At 40.7% G+C, this 17,354-nt stretch overlaps 1 protein-coding gene across 1 annotated transcript in view; it reads left to right on the top strand.

The window, feature by feature from the left end:
* LOC124209388 (dopamine D2-like receptor) overlaps window positions 1-17,354 on the top strand; it is a 63,770-nt gene that overhangs the window by 42,399 nt on the left and 4,017 nt on the right. The window contains exons 2-5 of the mRNA XM_046607340.1: window positions 3,306-3,415; window positions 8,398-8,650; window positions 16,194-16,610; window positions 17,204-17,340. Of these exons, the coding sequence (XP_046463296.1) occupies window positions 3,306-3,415; window positions 8,398-8,650; window positions 16,194-16,610; window positions 17,204-17,340 (917 nt within the window). The remainder of the gene's footprint in view (window positions 1-3,305; window positions 3,416-8,397; window positions 8,651-16,193; window positions 16,611-17,203; window positions 17,341-17,354) is intronic.

Here is a 17,354-nt window from a genome sequence, read left to right as displayed (position 1 = left end):
AGCACGCGTCTACACACGCAGCAGCCCATCGAGATTGGCAGCGAAACAATTAATAATGGCCAATAATTCGATAAAGAAATACAAGGAAATCTTTGATTTATATATATGTAATATAGCTATGTATACATTTATCGATCTCTTCAATATTATAGGGATTCATATATATATAACAACCGCGAATGAATTAAACCAATAACCTATAGGCCTATGTGGCGCAGCGCAGGAGTAGGAAAAATCATCGATTTTTGATTGGTGATATTCTAATTATTCGACTGCTGCTGCGGTCTCTATGTACATATATAGTGGTGAAGAGGGAGCTGCTGCCGGTAAATGGGCCATATAGTGAAGAGAGAGCTGCTGAGCTCAATTCATTAATTAAGAAAGACTTGGCTTTTTATCTTCTTCTGCGAAATAGAAGAAGAGAGAGAAAGAGCTCTCTATATATTATAGATAGATATATCGGATGAGAGAATCTAAGAACAAGAGAGATCGTTTGCTTCTGGCCTATTGATCTGATAAACGGAGCCAAGTGGATCTCTGCGCCGCGTCCGTTGCTGCGCTGCGATCCGGGTTGACGATTATATTCCCGCGACCCATTAGACTATTATAGAACACAGCAGCAGACGTTCACCTTCATATTATATATCTATAATACGCGTTGGTTGGTTGGTTTTGGTTATTCGCCAATCATCGCCGGTGCTTGATTGGTAGAAAGGAGAACCTCTCAACCTAATTTATTATATATAGACGAATAACGATAAATATATCTGATGTTTGTTATTAGCATATAGTTCTTCTATATATTCTTTTAGATTTCGTTGGTGTCCCACTCTCGAGGTTTTCTTTATATATTATATAATGACTATAATGAGTCAAGTCGATTTTTTGGGGGGTTTTCCAGTGAAATCTCTTTGAAAACCTGGAACGCCATACATCTGATTTCAAAGGCGTTTTCTTATATATAGATAATAACGGGATTTTGATCCTCGTCTGCTCTCGCCCCTCTTGATGCCAAGCGCGGATATAATCGTTTCCAAGATGGAAGCTCATTTCACGGGTTGATGAACCATCGCACAGCACACAGAGCAGTTGCCGAGGACCTTCGTCGTTTCTATAATATACAGTTTTCAGCTGCTGCTCATAAAATTCGTGAAATTCTCCCATCATCACCACACCCCGCCCCCCTTTTCACGTTTCTACTTTATTATATACGTCTTTTAATTTTTCAGATGACGTTAAACTCTCAATGACAATGGTTATTTCTTATATTTGTCTATAGAAAAAAAAAACGATTTAAGTTTCGCGCTGCGAGTTATTATTATTACATAAGAGAAACTATATAGAAGGGTGTGGCCTGCTCTCATTTGGCACGGCGTTATTTCTTTCGCCCATCATCATTTTATACAGCAAGAGATCGAATTCAGCTATACACACTAATATGTGCTGCGTCATATAATATTAAAGATCCGTAATTGTAATAACAAAAAATAATAACCAGCTTAATTATATGGAGGCGGGTTCAATTGCTCGGGTTGGGCCAACACAGCACACAATCACACACAAAGGGCAAATGCGAAACCAGAGACTCTCTCGACGCGATGACCAGATCTATAAAAATGGGGCTAGGCGTTGGCTTTGGCTGCTGCTGTGCTGGCCTACGTGACGCTGTGATTGTATTTCACCTCTTTCTTTTGATTAGTATTATTATTTTCATGACAAGGTGCTGGGTATACCTATTAGCCTATGTATATTATGTGTGTGTGCTGCAAATATATGGGGAGAAAGTCAGCAGCACCCGGCTGTTGTCATAGTAACTGTGTACACACATATAAAGAAAAAGAAAAATCAGCTCAGGACAGCACAAAGAAACGTCCATAGCAATAAGCTATATAAAGATGTGTGGGACTAAACATATTACATGTGTGTGTAGAAAAAAGGACTATTAGAATATATATTAGTTTGTATTTAGGTATATACCCAGGGCACGGTCAGCAATATCTTCCGGCGCATATGTAGTAATGTATGCTGTATATAGGCTAATATCGATTTATCCTAATAATCAAATGTGTAAAAATAATATGTAATATCGTCTATTATGTTAAGGTCAGTCGGTTTCGTCCTATATATTGTATATTATAGGATCTGGTCAAAATATATCTAACAACAATAATAGAGCTCGGAGCTATCATAATAGAGAGAATCTAGTGGTTATATTATTGCGTAATGCTGTCTGCTGAGCATCGAATCAGCGCGCAACTCCTGATGGCGTCATCATATGCTGGGATCATTTATGCTACCGCACTGTAAATAGGTTATTATTATAAGTGATGCTGCCGGCTGCATGATTATATATTTATAGGCTATTGTTTAGTCATCAGAAATCACAGCAGCAGCTATACAAGTCTTACATCATAATACAAGTTAAATAGAGAATATATATAGAAAGTCCCTTATTCAATTGATGTGATGTGTCCTGCCGTTCTGCCACACCCTTTTTACTCAACTCTCTCTATACCCCTGTTTTGTGAGCTACATATAAGAGATCCCCTGTGAGCTAATAGGTCCTCGTCGGCTCTCTGCTCCCAACGTCCTTTATATAAATGTACCTTATAAAGAGCGAAAGGATGAGGAGGGCAAGTTTCGTGTTACTTCCCCTCTCTTCTCCTGCTGCTGGCTGTGTGTGTTGGGGTGTCCCGTGTCCGCACTCTATGGCGCTCCCGCGTACCGACCGCGTCGTCACTAATTAACACCAAGAAGAAGAGGCTGCTGCTGCTGCTGGGTTGCTTCTGCTGCCTGGGGCGACGAGCTCTAGCAGCAGACAGGTCAATCTATCCTATACTAGAGTATATAGACTATATGTATGGCTGCTGCTGCTGCCTTAGGGGCGCAATAATATCGTCGCAGCTGGGAAAACCCATTGAAAAGAGACTCTCGCCGGGCGAGCCGCGCTCTCATATTCTTCGGCCGGCGCTTTTGAAGAAGGAAGGAAAGGAATATAAAGCCCAGCAGCATTAAAAAGAAAAAGAAAAAAAAAATCATAATTAGATTCCTATTTCAATTTCTAATTATATATGTCGGGCATATTCGACCCGGGCGCATTGATTATAAGGACCTCTTTTGGCAGCAGCGCCGTCTTTATATATATATATGTATAATATATTATTAGTCCTATCGACTGTTGTAATATTATATAATTTCTGAAAATGCAATTTGCTGCTCCCCCCCCCCCTATATAAAACTATATTTTATAAAACAAAAGTTGCTTTTGATTTCATTTGATTCAATCTTTGTATACATTTCCACAGGTGAACAGCAAGTGGGATCTGCCGGACGTCGTCTGCGACTTTTACATCGCCATGGACGTCACTTGCAGCACGTCGTCCATTCTCAACTTGGTGGCCATCAGCATCGACAGGTATGTAACTATCTAAAATACATTTAAGCAGCAACCAAGTTTGATTTATGCAATATTGCATCATCACCCCGTGAAAGTGTTGTATACACACGAGAGAGTGTGTACAATCGAGGTCATTATGTCCTACATGTTTTCAATTTGTTGTGTAGATCTATTTTCGTATTATATTCGATTTGTGGATATCATCTAATCATAGAGAAGTTTCTTGACGTGTTGTCATATATTATATAGTACAAGAGGGAAACAGTTTTGTAATGTTATACAACGCTGCTGCTGCTGTGGGAAGTTTTCTGGCGATCGATCCAGTGCTGTGTTATGCTGGACCTGCTCCTTTCTTTCTCTCTCCCATCAACCCCCGTGCTGTGTTCTCTATCGAGTGTGTGTGTGTAGTAGGTACACACACACACACACACGCTCAATTGGAAGCTTTGATCCTTTTTGACAGTGGCGAACGCGCGCGGGGGGGGATTTTAGATTCTCTTATTCTCTTTCTTGTATTTTCCTTTCTTTCTTTCTTCTTCTTCTTCTTCTTCCATTCTCAAGCCCTTTACCGTTCCAGCTCTCCGTTCTCTATATTATTTTGTTTTGCTTTTATTTTCATCATTCTTTTTTCGACTTTTTCTTGTATTTCTATGCAGGAGCACTTATTGACTCCTGCAGGGGTTCCCTCTGTGTCGTGTTATGTTGTTTGATCGAGAACTCGAAAATCCCCCCCCAATCCGATCAAAGTTCAAAAAAGAAATTTCTCCTTTTTTCTTTCACGAAACGACAACGACGACGACAAAAGCCGATGGCGAGAAAAAGAATAAAGTCCCTCGCTCTCTCCAACACACACAACACAAAAAACGTCAATGTATTACATAAAGAATGTAAAAGGAAAACGGAATCAGAACATCAATTATATACATGCTGTACATCTCAGCAAAAGAAACCTGTGGAGAGAGAGCCATAGCAACACACATCACGCAACAGCAGCCATCGATATCATAAAATGCCGTATAGAAATCAAATACTTAATATAACAGACACAACCTATGGCTATTGTCACATAAAATAACCACAAATGGCATCAAGGGGTTATATAACATCTGGTCACGCGTGTCATCCTCGCCGATACACAGATTCAACCCCAAAGAGTTAAATAGATAAATAGCTACAATATTAGCTACATAGGACTATAGATCACGACAGCCACAAAAGAGTGCGACATTAAATCAAAAGGCAATCACCTTTTTGTTGGTTGACCAAAAAGAAGAAAGAAAGAAGAAGAGGCTGTGCCACTAGAATGGGAAAAAGAAGGAGAACTATATAGCGCCCGCCCGTGAGCAGAGGAGATAATCTGAAATACAAGGACGAGCAGAGAATCACAGGGACGAGCAGCACAGCAGCAGCAAAGCCTTCGGGGAACAAGTACCGCGACAGCACATCAGCAGACGCACACAGCAGGAGGGGAGGAGGAGTATACATAGGAGAAGCGGAGAGAAATAAAGGAAGAGCAGCATAGTAAATCCTTGTCTCGACGACGATTAGAAGCCAATCAGAGATGCTCGTGCACGCGCTCGCTCGTCTTTTTCGATTCTTTTCCTCTTTTTCTTTTATTTAGATAAATATAAAACGCTTATATATTTCTTTTCTTTCGGCTGCTGCTTGCTTGCTGCTGCTGGCCAAAGCGTTTGTTCTGTTTGTTTAGATTTTTATTTTGTCCAGCAGCCAGCAGCCCGGCCAAATGATTCCGGCGATTCGGATCACGACGGCGACAATAGAGCCTCCGTCTCGGCCAGCACAAAACAAACTAAAGATGTAGGACAAGCAGCTAGAGACGGCTAGAGAGAGAGAAAACAAAAATTGCAGGTCGTTTGTGCTGCTGCTGGATAGATTCGATCTCTAATAGAAAATGAGGTCGTCGTCTTGGTCGTCGTCCCCCTTTGCTGCCTCCCACGTCTTTTATATAACAACAGCTGATGAACACTCGAGAGCACCGGACCTCCCCTTCCTCCCCCTACCCATTGATGATCTTCTTGTGAGCAGAGCGCAAATGACATAATAGAAAAAGAAAAAAAGTCCTATGGGAGCTCTGCTGTGATGTGTAATATTAGGTGAAGGTTTGTTCCGTGTTGTTGCCCAAGCGCCAATTGCACTTGTGCGGTTGAATCAACTCGGTGCTGGCCTCTCTCTAGCTCTCTCGGGTCGTCGCTGCGTGATTAGTCACACGAATGTGTATACGATACAAGAATATATAACATTTCTACTGTCCTATATTTATGTTATACTCTATTACACACGCATTATATTGTAATGCACAAATGTGTGTATAAATCGACGGTAGCAGCACCTTATAAATTGCCCGGCGCCATAGCACCATCATCGTCGTCATAGAAAACCTCGCAGGGTGACGACGACATCATGTACATATAGTCGATGAACGTATATATATGTACATCTCTACAGCAACAGCAGGGGTGGGTGGGTGGGAATATAACGGAGGGCGCGTAAAGTGTCTAGACGCGCGCGCCCCAAGTTGACGGACGTGATTCCATCCCGTTGCACACGCTCCGCTGCCTACATCCAATCTTTCACTGTACACACTAGACACACACACAAATATAACACACACACACATCGTCGTCGTTCGCTGCTGCTGCTCTGTGTGTTTATAGACGAATGATCAGCAAGCCGAAATGGCGCGGGACAGAGACAAGTGGAGCGTGTGTAGGAGGCCCTCATGTTTCTAACCAAAACGACGACGCCGTCACAGTCTGCCCTGCTGCTGCTGCTGGATGGTCCTCCACACAACAGTCATTTCTCTTCAGAGCCAGCAGCAGAATAGTATATATAGATGTGTACAACCTTCATATATAGTATAGAGTCTGTGTGCTGCTGCTGTATAGACTTGAGAGAACTATAAGAGATTTATCCAGCGTGCAGCAGCTATACAAGCGGCCCTTATATTACATCTGTATATATTTAGCTACCACAGATGTATACATACTATATTTAGACGTTTTGCTGATGGTCTTTTATATATTGATGATGTCTGATTCCCCAGGAGGGCTGCAGCAGGCTACTGCACATGTTATGTGTGTTCTGCTGTTGTGATGTGCGTCGTTCAATCATCGTTTTTGAAAAAAAAAATATATTATACTATAACGCGGCTATATTTTGATTTATGATGGGGAAAACGTATATGTTTAACCAAACAAACATGCACACAGACACACAGCACAGCACTTGATGTGAATTGAGTTTAAAAATTAACCAATATAGGCCTAAGTCTTCTTTTTTTGTGTTGTCTATGTATGATGGTTTTGAAAAGTTTAGATAGTTCTTCTCTTCCCGGTTATATGATGTAATAATATATAGTATTATACTATATCTTCTGGTGAAAAAAGGAAAGAAAAAGAAAATATAAATCTGCACAGATTATTTTTCCAGGGAAGAACTTTGTATATACATAATGGTTTATTAAAATTCGTCGTAAATTCATCGCTGTCGGGACTAGAAGAAATCTGCATTTGTACTGGAGGGGAAAAAAAGGGAATACATACATATGTAGCGATGTGGGGTGCTGGGGAAAGGATTACATATATATATATAAACGCGGGATTTTTATAATATCATTCAAAAAGAGTGGAATAAGAATATCAGCACGACAACGCCGGCTAAAGGATTTCAATTCAGACAAATCTCAGCAGTTCTTTTCTTTCTTTCTTCTTGAGACTTTCCATCACTAAATTGGGTACAAAAAATAAAAATACATGGAAAAGTCTATATAATGCAACATTTATCAAATTCGACTTGAAGACTGTCAAATGCATACATACAACAATAAATGAAACGAAATTTATTTGACGAAAACCTATTTGGTTTATTTGAATCCAATAACATTTGGGATCACACAGCATGTCGCGCGTGGACCCAAACATAATATGGTATAATAATAGTAGTAATATATTAATTCAAGAGACATTAGAAAATTACTATTTGATGACGAATGCGGACACTCTATAAGAGGATATATCTCGACATATCATGACATATATCGCCAAGAATGTAATAAAGAGCGTCGGACTGGAATTGCCGAGCGTCAAAAGTTCTTTTTCTAGATCTTTTCTCTCTTCTTATATTATTATTACGCACAGTTCTATATCTTATATCTTTTTCTCTTTCTTATATTCTCTCTCCTGCGCTGTCCTCTTTTTTTTCTATACTCTCTCTCTATATAATATCCGATTGGATAGATAATAATAATCAGACAAAAGGAAGAGACAAGAAAAAAAAAGAAAGAAAAGTTTCTCAATTCGATCGGCAAATGGCGCTCTATTGATGTCTGCTGCTGCTGTGCTCAATCAATCGGGCGCGAGCGCGGGGGCATCAATTCGACTAGATCCTTTTTCTTGTGTGCTGTGTGTGTGTGCAGCTGCTGCTGCTGCTGTTGAGCTCCTGTGGAATTTCTTTTTCATCATCGCTCGATGACGAATCGTCCAATGCAACTCGTCGACCCGGACGACCAGCAATTGATCTAACAAAGACATTGCTGCTGTTGGTTCTTTTTTTTTTTTTTAAATTTATCCATTACATTTCGAGATCTCCCATCAAGTAAACTCGTTATATAACCAGTGTGCTATATAGAGGGAGAGAGAGAAGACTGTCAACTCGTTAAATCAACAGAGCGGGCGTAATGCAAGTTGACATCCCCCTCCTATTTCCGTCTTGTAGTACTACAGCACAATGGCGAGGACATGTCGTCCTTATACGCACGTCGTTTGTCAGCTCTCTCCAAGTATTACTACACAATTTGACGTCGCTAAATGGCCATTATAACGTTGCCCCAAGGAAATCTACATTGTCCTGTATAGAAGAGCAGCATCGATTGATGATGATAATTCCAGCCGAATTCCAGCACATTTATAATATAAAATGCATCAACACGATATTAACCTTATTCTGTGGCATTAATTCTCAATGATGAATGATTGATGAAGGTACATCGCCGTGACTCAGCCCCTCAAGTACGCCCGCCACAAGAACCACAAGCGGGTGTGGCTGACCATCGGACTGGTGTGGGCCATCTCGGTGGCCATCGGCCTGCCCATCGTCCTCGGCTTGAACAACACGGAGCGCCGCATCCCGACCGACTGCGGCTTCTACAACGCCGATTTCGTCATCTACTCGTCGCTCTCCTCCTTCTACATCCCCTGCATCATCATGATCTTCCTCTACTACCAAATCTTCAAGGTAATTATACATCAGCAGCAACCATACAATTCTAATAATATTTGAAGATTTTTCAAATCAAATGGTTTTGGCGGGCTTTTTGAAATTTTTGTAATTGTATGTACTATGTAATGATTTGCGCTGTGAGGCGTGTGCTGATGGGCGACCGCGGGACACGATCTTTGCGTGACAGCCAGCCGTCGCGGCGGCGGCGGACGTGGGAAAAAAGGGAGAAAAAACGGTGAATTTTTTTGGTGCTGCTGGCCGGAGCCTCGATGTCTTTTGTCGTCGTGATGATGAGAAAGCGAGGACCAACGACGACGGGCCAGCGCACACACACGGCGACGTATTGATCCTTTTTCCAGCTCCGAGCGGAGAGAGATGTATATATAGGCGCGACCATCGGCACACAGTGTTGGAAAGTTTATACCTTTTTTTAGACGTTCCGCACATCACAAAGTGACGCTCAACGCGCCCAATTTTATGATTATTATACTTAGGTAGAGAAGTTATGTCGAGAGGCTTTTTTGTTGTGGGGGGGGGGGAACTCGACATTGGTACTGGTGAGCTTATATATATCCGGTGGATATACAACAACAAGGGAATAGGATGTGCTGTAACACAACTATAAATTGATATTTTGAAAAAAAGGCGCCAACTGAGCCAGGAATAAATAGAAAAATGGATAGAGAGAGATTTGCTATATATAATATAATATATAGGAGCGGTTGATATTTGTATACGGGCTGATGTCCAATGGATTCACGCCGATATCAGCACAATTTCTAATACATATATATTATAGACGCCCGGGGCTATCTAATATATATGTATTATTATTATACAAAAAGACGGGTGCTGGATAAAAAAAGGCAAATTGAAAAGATATGACGGACAGTCTGTGATATGGTAGAACTTTGTCTCTTGACATGTATAAGTGTTACATATAGATATAGACCAGCACTCGAACACGACTGCAGACCCTCTCTATATATATCTATGTGTCCTTTTTGACTCTCCATGATAAAGAAAAAAATGTATAACGTATATAAAATGTATACATGCTGCTGTCGGGTGTGTCGGGTTTGACTGACTCTGCTGCTGATGTAATAATGTAGGCCTATACATTATGCATACCGGATCTATTTATCACATTTTACATGCCACCATTTGTCCTCCTCGATGTCGTATCATTCTCTAGACCTGATTATGTATATATACAGCACCTTTGGTGCGGTCTACTATAGTATACATAGAACTCGATGGCCATGCACATATTATCTATAGATAGCCCGCGGCGCGCAAATAATATCGACCAAAATCTTTTGCGGGGAGCGATGAGCTCAGCATCCGCACAAGGAATCATATTATAGAACAAATCTAAACGTAGTTATATTTAATTCTTGATTCTCCTGTATAGATTAATAGATAGACGTGTGTAGGTGGAAAGGGTACGAGCTTTGACTGTGGCAATCCATAATATCCGAATGCATTTATATAGAGAGGGAACGCGAGACGGCCAAGAGATAAATAATATAGGTTCCATCTAGAATTCTCTTCCATCATCAATCCTTTTATACATTTATATTATTATATTCAGCATCAGCTCTCTCTCTCTGATGTGTGCGCCCTTTTGTTCAGCTCATCTGATGAACCACTTTGCTATAGCGACGAGGCCTTATATATTATTTAATATATTTTCGAAGGGGGTCACCGAGTATATGTTATTATACCTATAAGTCCATCCCCCGCTTCTATTATACTTTAGAGTCTCGAATGAACTGAGATTCCGCTTGATAATAATTTCAAAGAAAATCTCAAAATTCCAAAGATATAAATCTATCGATCTTATTAAAATCTATCTACTGTAATAACTGCACAATATATAAAAGGTGAGCGCCATTGTATACCCATAGCGCATTGGGAAATGGACTGCTGCTGCTGCACATCAGCTCACGTGTGTTACACATTGCACAATTCAGTTCACATGATGGATGCCGAGCATCAGATCTGGTATTATATACAGACGATTTATATCTTTATATATATATCTGTCAACTTTTGATATCGGCTCTCTTTTTTTTTATCTCTCCGCGTTGGTGATTCGCGATGTGAAACATATCAAATTGTTCACACACAGCACAAGCAAGCGGAGAGTGTACAGTGTACACGTGTGTGTGTCTATACACACACAGCACAGCACCAGCATATATAATATCTGATGTAGTATTGTTGATGCTGGCCTCTGCTGAGCAACAGTCTCTCAAGTGTAAATGTGTTGTAGTTATATAGGATATAGTCGATATATAGCTGAATAAATAAATGTAATCTGCTGCTGATGGCAGTTGCTGGTATTATTCCGGGCCGAGGCGAATAATAGAAAAGATATCCCCAAAAACAAATAGACAACACAACAAGGAGCAGAAAGAAAACTTGGCTTTTTTCGCTCTTGTTTTCCCTCTGCTGCTGCTGCATGTGTTTATCAGTTTTCCATGGCAACCTGTGTATATAATCGTGAGACATATAGAAAAAGTATATCGATGTTATATAGCTGCTATATAGATGTAGAAGTCGAATATATAAAAGCAAAGATATAAGACAACTATTATATATATACTATACTATAGCTATATAATGCCGGTGTAGATCGCGCCGAGAATAAGAGAGAAATTGAAGAAGAAGAAACTCAAGTTATCTGCGAGAGAAAAGTTACCGGCGTAGCACAGCAGCAGCAGCACTGATTTATAACTCTCTTTACTGCTGTTGAGCAACGCACGTTATAACGCGGGGCGCGCGACGAAAAGTTTTAGATAAAGCTATATAGGAAGGAAAGGGAGGAGGACCCGGGAATAAAACTATGTTGTTCTGCTGCTATATAGCTGCCCGTTTTTTTTTTCCTTTTTTTTCCCCAGCAGAAAAAAAAATCAAATGCCATCGACGCTAATTGGGACAGCAGCAGCAGCAGCGGCAAACGAATAGTTTCCGAATCCCAAATATCTAATAAAAGAATACGAGAGAGAGAGTCTGTTGCTGCTGCTATCTACAATCCAACTTTGTGTCTATATAATAGTATATTATTTATAACGAGTGCTGGCAACGCAGCAGGAGAAAAAAGGTATATAGACGTAGTCAAGCACATAGCATCAGCTTATAGATATTGGTGCATTGTATATATGATGTACAAACTTTTGGGGCTATTACTAATACTCGCCGAACTCGTCATTCCTTATTCTTAATTAGAGTTGATAAGGAATAATATATATAAAATATGCTGCTGTGCTTTCCAGCATCAGCAGTCCGTCCAGGATATATATATATTTTTCTTTTGTCTTCTCGGCTTTCCCACAGTATAGAAAGTAATACGCAGAAGAATGTTTAATTAAGTATATAACTAAATATGTGCGCTGAGATGCGCGTATTTGGCTCGGGGGCATTGATGCTGAGGGGGGGAAATAAAAGAGTGATGACGAATGCTGCTGCGCAATATCAAATAAATAGTTGAAGAAATTCAAACAAAAAACAGAAATGAAATCGAATAAAAGGCGCCTCGAGACGACGAAGATTGCCTAGGGCTTTGATTTAATTTCTTTAAAAAAAAGGAAAAAAAGTTTCACGTATTTTTTTAAAGGGGGGAGGGGAAACTGTGACGTGTCTTGGTTTTTTTGTTTCTTTTTCGGCGTGACTCCAAAACCAAAGGTTTAAAGCTCCTGCTGCGGATAAAATATATACAAAAAGAGAAAAGAATAAGATGGCTGGAAGATATAGATCTAAATAAATTACATCAGGAGAGCCAGCAGAGGCTGTCGATTTTACATATCACTTTCCCAGCATCCAGAGGCTTTTTTTGTTTCTTCTTCTTCTGCCAGCAACACCTCCCCTACTCCCTCCCCAGTATAATCTAATCCGCATCAATAACTCTCGGTCGTTTTCTCTCTGCATCATCCGTTATTAATGATGAATAATGTCCCATCACGCGCGCATTTATACAGGAACAACATGCAAACAAATCCTCCCCTTGCTGCGGTCTAATAAATCAAACGTTTCCCGGGGCTGTTTCTGCATCAGATTGACACGAGTCCTATGGGCTATGGCTTAGATCTAATGAATAACGTATTGTATAATTTACCGCAAAATACTGCCCAGCAAAACAGCCCAAAACGGACCCGTTGAGTGTCGAAGAGTCTTCTCACCCGGCGGCGAAATGAACGGTAGTTGTAGTAGTAGTAATTGACATGCCATCATATATATACATAACCGCCAAACCGGCCGGATAAATGATATATTTCGAATAACCATATATCATAATACATATATAGGATAGGCCACTACATACTTGTTTTTGTTTGTCCTATTCTCTATATATTACATGTCTGCTGATATTACCGTGTAGGATATATACATACCGCGGATAACTTTACACGCAGAACCTCGCGCAGAACTATTTATATAACTTGTGATGGTTTAGTATACACATGATTTTGATAATAGAACGCTGTTGTGATTGGCCGGGAGCTTCGTGTGTCGTCACAACGATGCGGATGACTAATTTAAATTGCATTGTGCTGCGCAGTATATACAGCTATACTATACGATATACCAGGACATATAAAAGGGTTACACAGTGTCTTGTTAACCAGACAACATGGAAATAATATATCCTTTATTGACTGCGCTGACATGATGACAGATGACATGTACAGGTTTATACATATATACTACACCGCGGATAGTTTTATTTCGTCTATCATTTGATGCTCCTCCGTCGTCCCTTAATGACGGCAGCACGTGAGTGTCTGGCCCCGCCAATGTCAATTGCCGCGACTGATGACCAACTAGAGAGAGCGACTAGATAAAATACAAGTTCGTATGTGTGTAAACCGTCGCCATGGAAACGCCCAAAGTGTACAAATTAGAAACGGCTCAACCCAACACATATACAGCAGCGTATTTTATATAGTACAGCCAGGTTTATAATATACCTGCTCTATGCTCAACTGCTTTGCTATAGTTTTTTTGGGGGTGGGTTGAACGAAACAGCCGGCAATCACGGTCGTCACGACCCACTCACGCAATGCAATATACAAGAGAAAACTATCCTAGACTACATATACAACTCGTCTGGATTTTCTTTGGCCCTTTTTCTTTCTCTCTCTCTCGTTAGATTATAAGGCCAACAGCAGTCAGAGGATAATAGACTTGATATATATCAGCAGCCGACATGTCTCAAATATACACACACACACGCGGGAGTCACCCTTATTCACTGCTGTTTAGTACAGGGGCTATATAAACTATATGGAGTCTATCCTATTTTGAAAAAAAAAAACACGAACATTTGTCTATTTCTTCATGCAACACCGACGAGGCCCAGCACACAGTCCAGCACAGGTTCTATATAGAGAAACTACACAGCACTTAAATGACTCTGCTGATGGGCTCCTTTTTATGTCACCTGGCGTTGATGGCCGGGCTGTAATATAGTCTAACGTGCAGCCGAAATTCGGCCAGGGCGAACAGTCCTATATATCTCCCAAACGGACTGGTCAAACCTAAAGTGCATCAAACTGTGCTGTGTATATAATACATACATTGCTAAAGAGTACAAATGCATGTTATGGGGATTGTTGCTGCTGGTGTAGCTATATAGTGCAGAGGCCACTCGTTTTTTTTTATGGACTCGAGTGTTGCTGCTGTGCGTGTCCCGACACATGAACGAAAGATCATCTCCCGTTGGGATTCAATCGCGTATACATGTTACATTGGCCGAGGTCGTGTAAAAGAGCCCACAAATGCTATATAGGTCGAGACGACGACGAGTTTTTTCAAATAAAACAAAAGAAATCTCATCAGATGCTGTGATGGCGAGGAAACCGCGTTGAAAAGAAACAAGAAAATTTTAAAAAGTTATATTTTTTAAATTTTACCTGAGACTTTTTTCTTTGGCGGCTGAAAATAAAAACTTTAAACGAAGTATATAAGAAGATAAAAGAAAAGAAGACACATGTTAAATTCTTCTATTCAGCAAAGGGCTCCAGCATACGCGTGTATATCCTATAGCCTATATATAATAGCCAATAGGTTAAATACTTTGGGTTTGACGTCAACGAGCAGCAGTTGATGTTATACACAGAGGTCCCATAGGGCCATAGCTATTATAATTCGTATACATACTCTTGCAGCACGCGTACCTCGTGACTCAAAAGTTGTCAAGAGCGGTAGAGTATACCACGGACGACCCCAAAAGCCTTTCTCGTGCCCCCGCGCTCTCTCTGATGTATATATACGTAGATTTAAAAAAAAAAAAGAATACTTAGCAATACAGCACACACACCGTGTAGCCTATATAGATGCAATGCCTTTATATATATACCTATATACTAAACGCATGAATTACAAAAGTTTATTTGCTGTGTGTGCTGCTTTTTAGTAGTACGTCGTGTCTCCTTGACACCGGGAGTATACGTTTAGAACTATATATAGTACTACCGGTAAATTATAATACATAACAACAGGTTAATTTTATTCACATCGCTTAAATACATCAATTAATAGACAGAGTCTATATAATATAGTTCGCAAATACAGTCATCCGTGAAAGTTTCTTGAACAGGCAAATGGCTCTCTATGTTTTAAGTTTAATTTGACGGACGGGATACTACGGTGTCTACCGTACCCCCAGTATTTTGCGCCTTTTTCTCTTTTTCTTTCGTAGGTAAAGGAAAAGAAGAATATAAAGAAAAAGAGAAAAGGGCGTAAGATATCGGGGGTACGGTAGGCACCGTAGTATCCCGTCCGTCAAATTAAACTTAAAACATAGAGAGCCATTTGCCTGTTCAAGAAACTTTCACGGATGACTGTATATAATTGCGTCTGTCCGCGCATTATTCATGAAATAAAACGACCCGTCCGACCCCGAAAAATAAATAAATACAACAGAAAAAAAATTAATGCGTTTTCGACATAATAACAGCATAGCTACATACAAGAGAGGTAATCTATTATAAGCGGTTCCTTTTTTTTTTGTTTCAAGTTGTTTGTATATTGCTGCTGCTGTTGCTGGTTGGGCGGCCGTTAATCCTCTTGCGTCTCATGTGATGATGTAGACAAGCGAGAGAGTCTTTCTACACACACACAGCACATCCTGATGATCCCCTCACCGGCGTGTTTTAGTTTGTTTGCCAACTGCTGTGCTGCTGTGCTGCTGTCGAATGTCCCAATCCAAGCACTCGAGTATGTAGTAATGGCCAGCTAATAACTATTACATATATATAAGACAGCAGCATCAACACAGAACAAATAACGAAGACAGCAACAGCGGATATATTTATAACTATATATATACATTTATATATAGGCCTTGGTATTGTTTGATGTCTAAGGAGCTTTTCCTCCTGGCCGATCTTCACATCTTATTCTTACTTTGTTATTATTTCCTACCTATCTATATTATAGTCTCGGATAGAATATAATATGATCTTAAACATAATATCACATTTAATTTATTTCGTCATCAGTATATTATTATTAATAATAATTGTTTTGGATTGATTCGTTTGTATTACAGGGAATTAGAGAGCGGGCGAAGAGGGCGACGGCCAACCGGAAGCCGCAGCACGCCCATCTGATGGACAATTTGGCGCCGCATACGAAACGACTGGCCGAGACGGCCATGGGCGGGCCGCCCATTGCCGGCGGTCAACAGCAGACGGTCCCGCAGACGCAAAGAGTCCACGTGACGACGCCGGCCGGCTCCGGCATCAGCAACAGCAACGCGACGGACAACAACGCCGGCGGGTCGGCTGGTGGTGCTGGAGCCACGACGGCCCTGGCCGGCTCGCTCCTCTCGCCGCCAGGTGTGACGCTGGCCAAGACGACCCTGCTGGGCCGGGCCGCCTCCATGACGATGGGCAGCAAACAACAGAGCCGCCGGCGGAGTCTCTTTGACGACGACAAAGGCACCGATCAGGGCAGCGGAAGTCAAGTAAATCTATACACACCCACTCAATCACGTAATATAACTAGAAATAAAAATGAAATATTTATTATAAGACATCATAATGATGTTTTTCAAGATGATTTATAGGGCGGTGGGTTTTTTCGTCTTTGTGCGATTATTAGCCTATAGCCGCGCATAAATGACGTCATTTATATACAGGGGAATAAATAACGATATAGTATATATTTGTGATTGCATTTTCCTTCATTGTTATACCTACATCATATTATTATAATGATTTAGCTATACTATTATGTGCCCAATTTGCCAATAACCTATTATTTATTCCAGACGTTGTTATTTTGCTGATGCTGGAATTTCCAATATAACATAAACGAATAAGCTGCAGCTATTACTATTATATAACAGATTATATACTACATATAGATAGGCCTATCTTTAACAATACAGTCTACCTATAAAGTTAAATGACGACGTGGGAGGGGCTCATCCCTCATATATCATTGGGTCCAATTGAAAACGGCCGAACTAATACTACTACTTTTGATCTAATCAATTGCTGATGCTGTCTTTTCTATTTCTCCTCTCTGTGTAACAACGAAACGGAAAAAAAATAGGACGAGGACGACGACGACAATGGCGACGAGTGGGCAGAGGACGGCAGCAACAGCGGACTGCCCAGGGACATTTCCACCGAGTTCATGCTGGCCGCCAATAAGCAGAAAGAGGCGGCCAGCCAGCACAACGCCGTCGGGTATAATAATAAAT

This window comes from Daphnia pulex, chromosome 12 (assembly GCF_021134715.1).
Source record: "Daphnia pulex isolate KAP4 chromosome 12, ASM2113471v1".
NCBI lineage: Eukaryota > Metazoa > Arthropoda > Branchiopoda > Diplostraca > Daphniidae > Daphnia > Daphnia pulex.
This window is presented reverse-complemented; position numbering and strand designations above follow the sequence as displayed.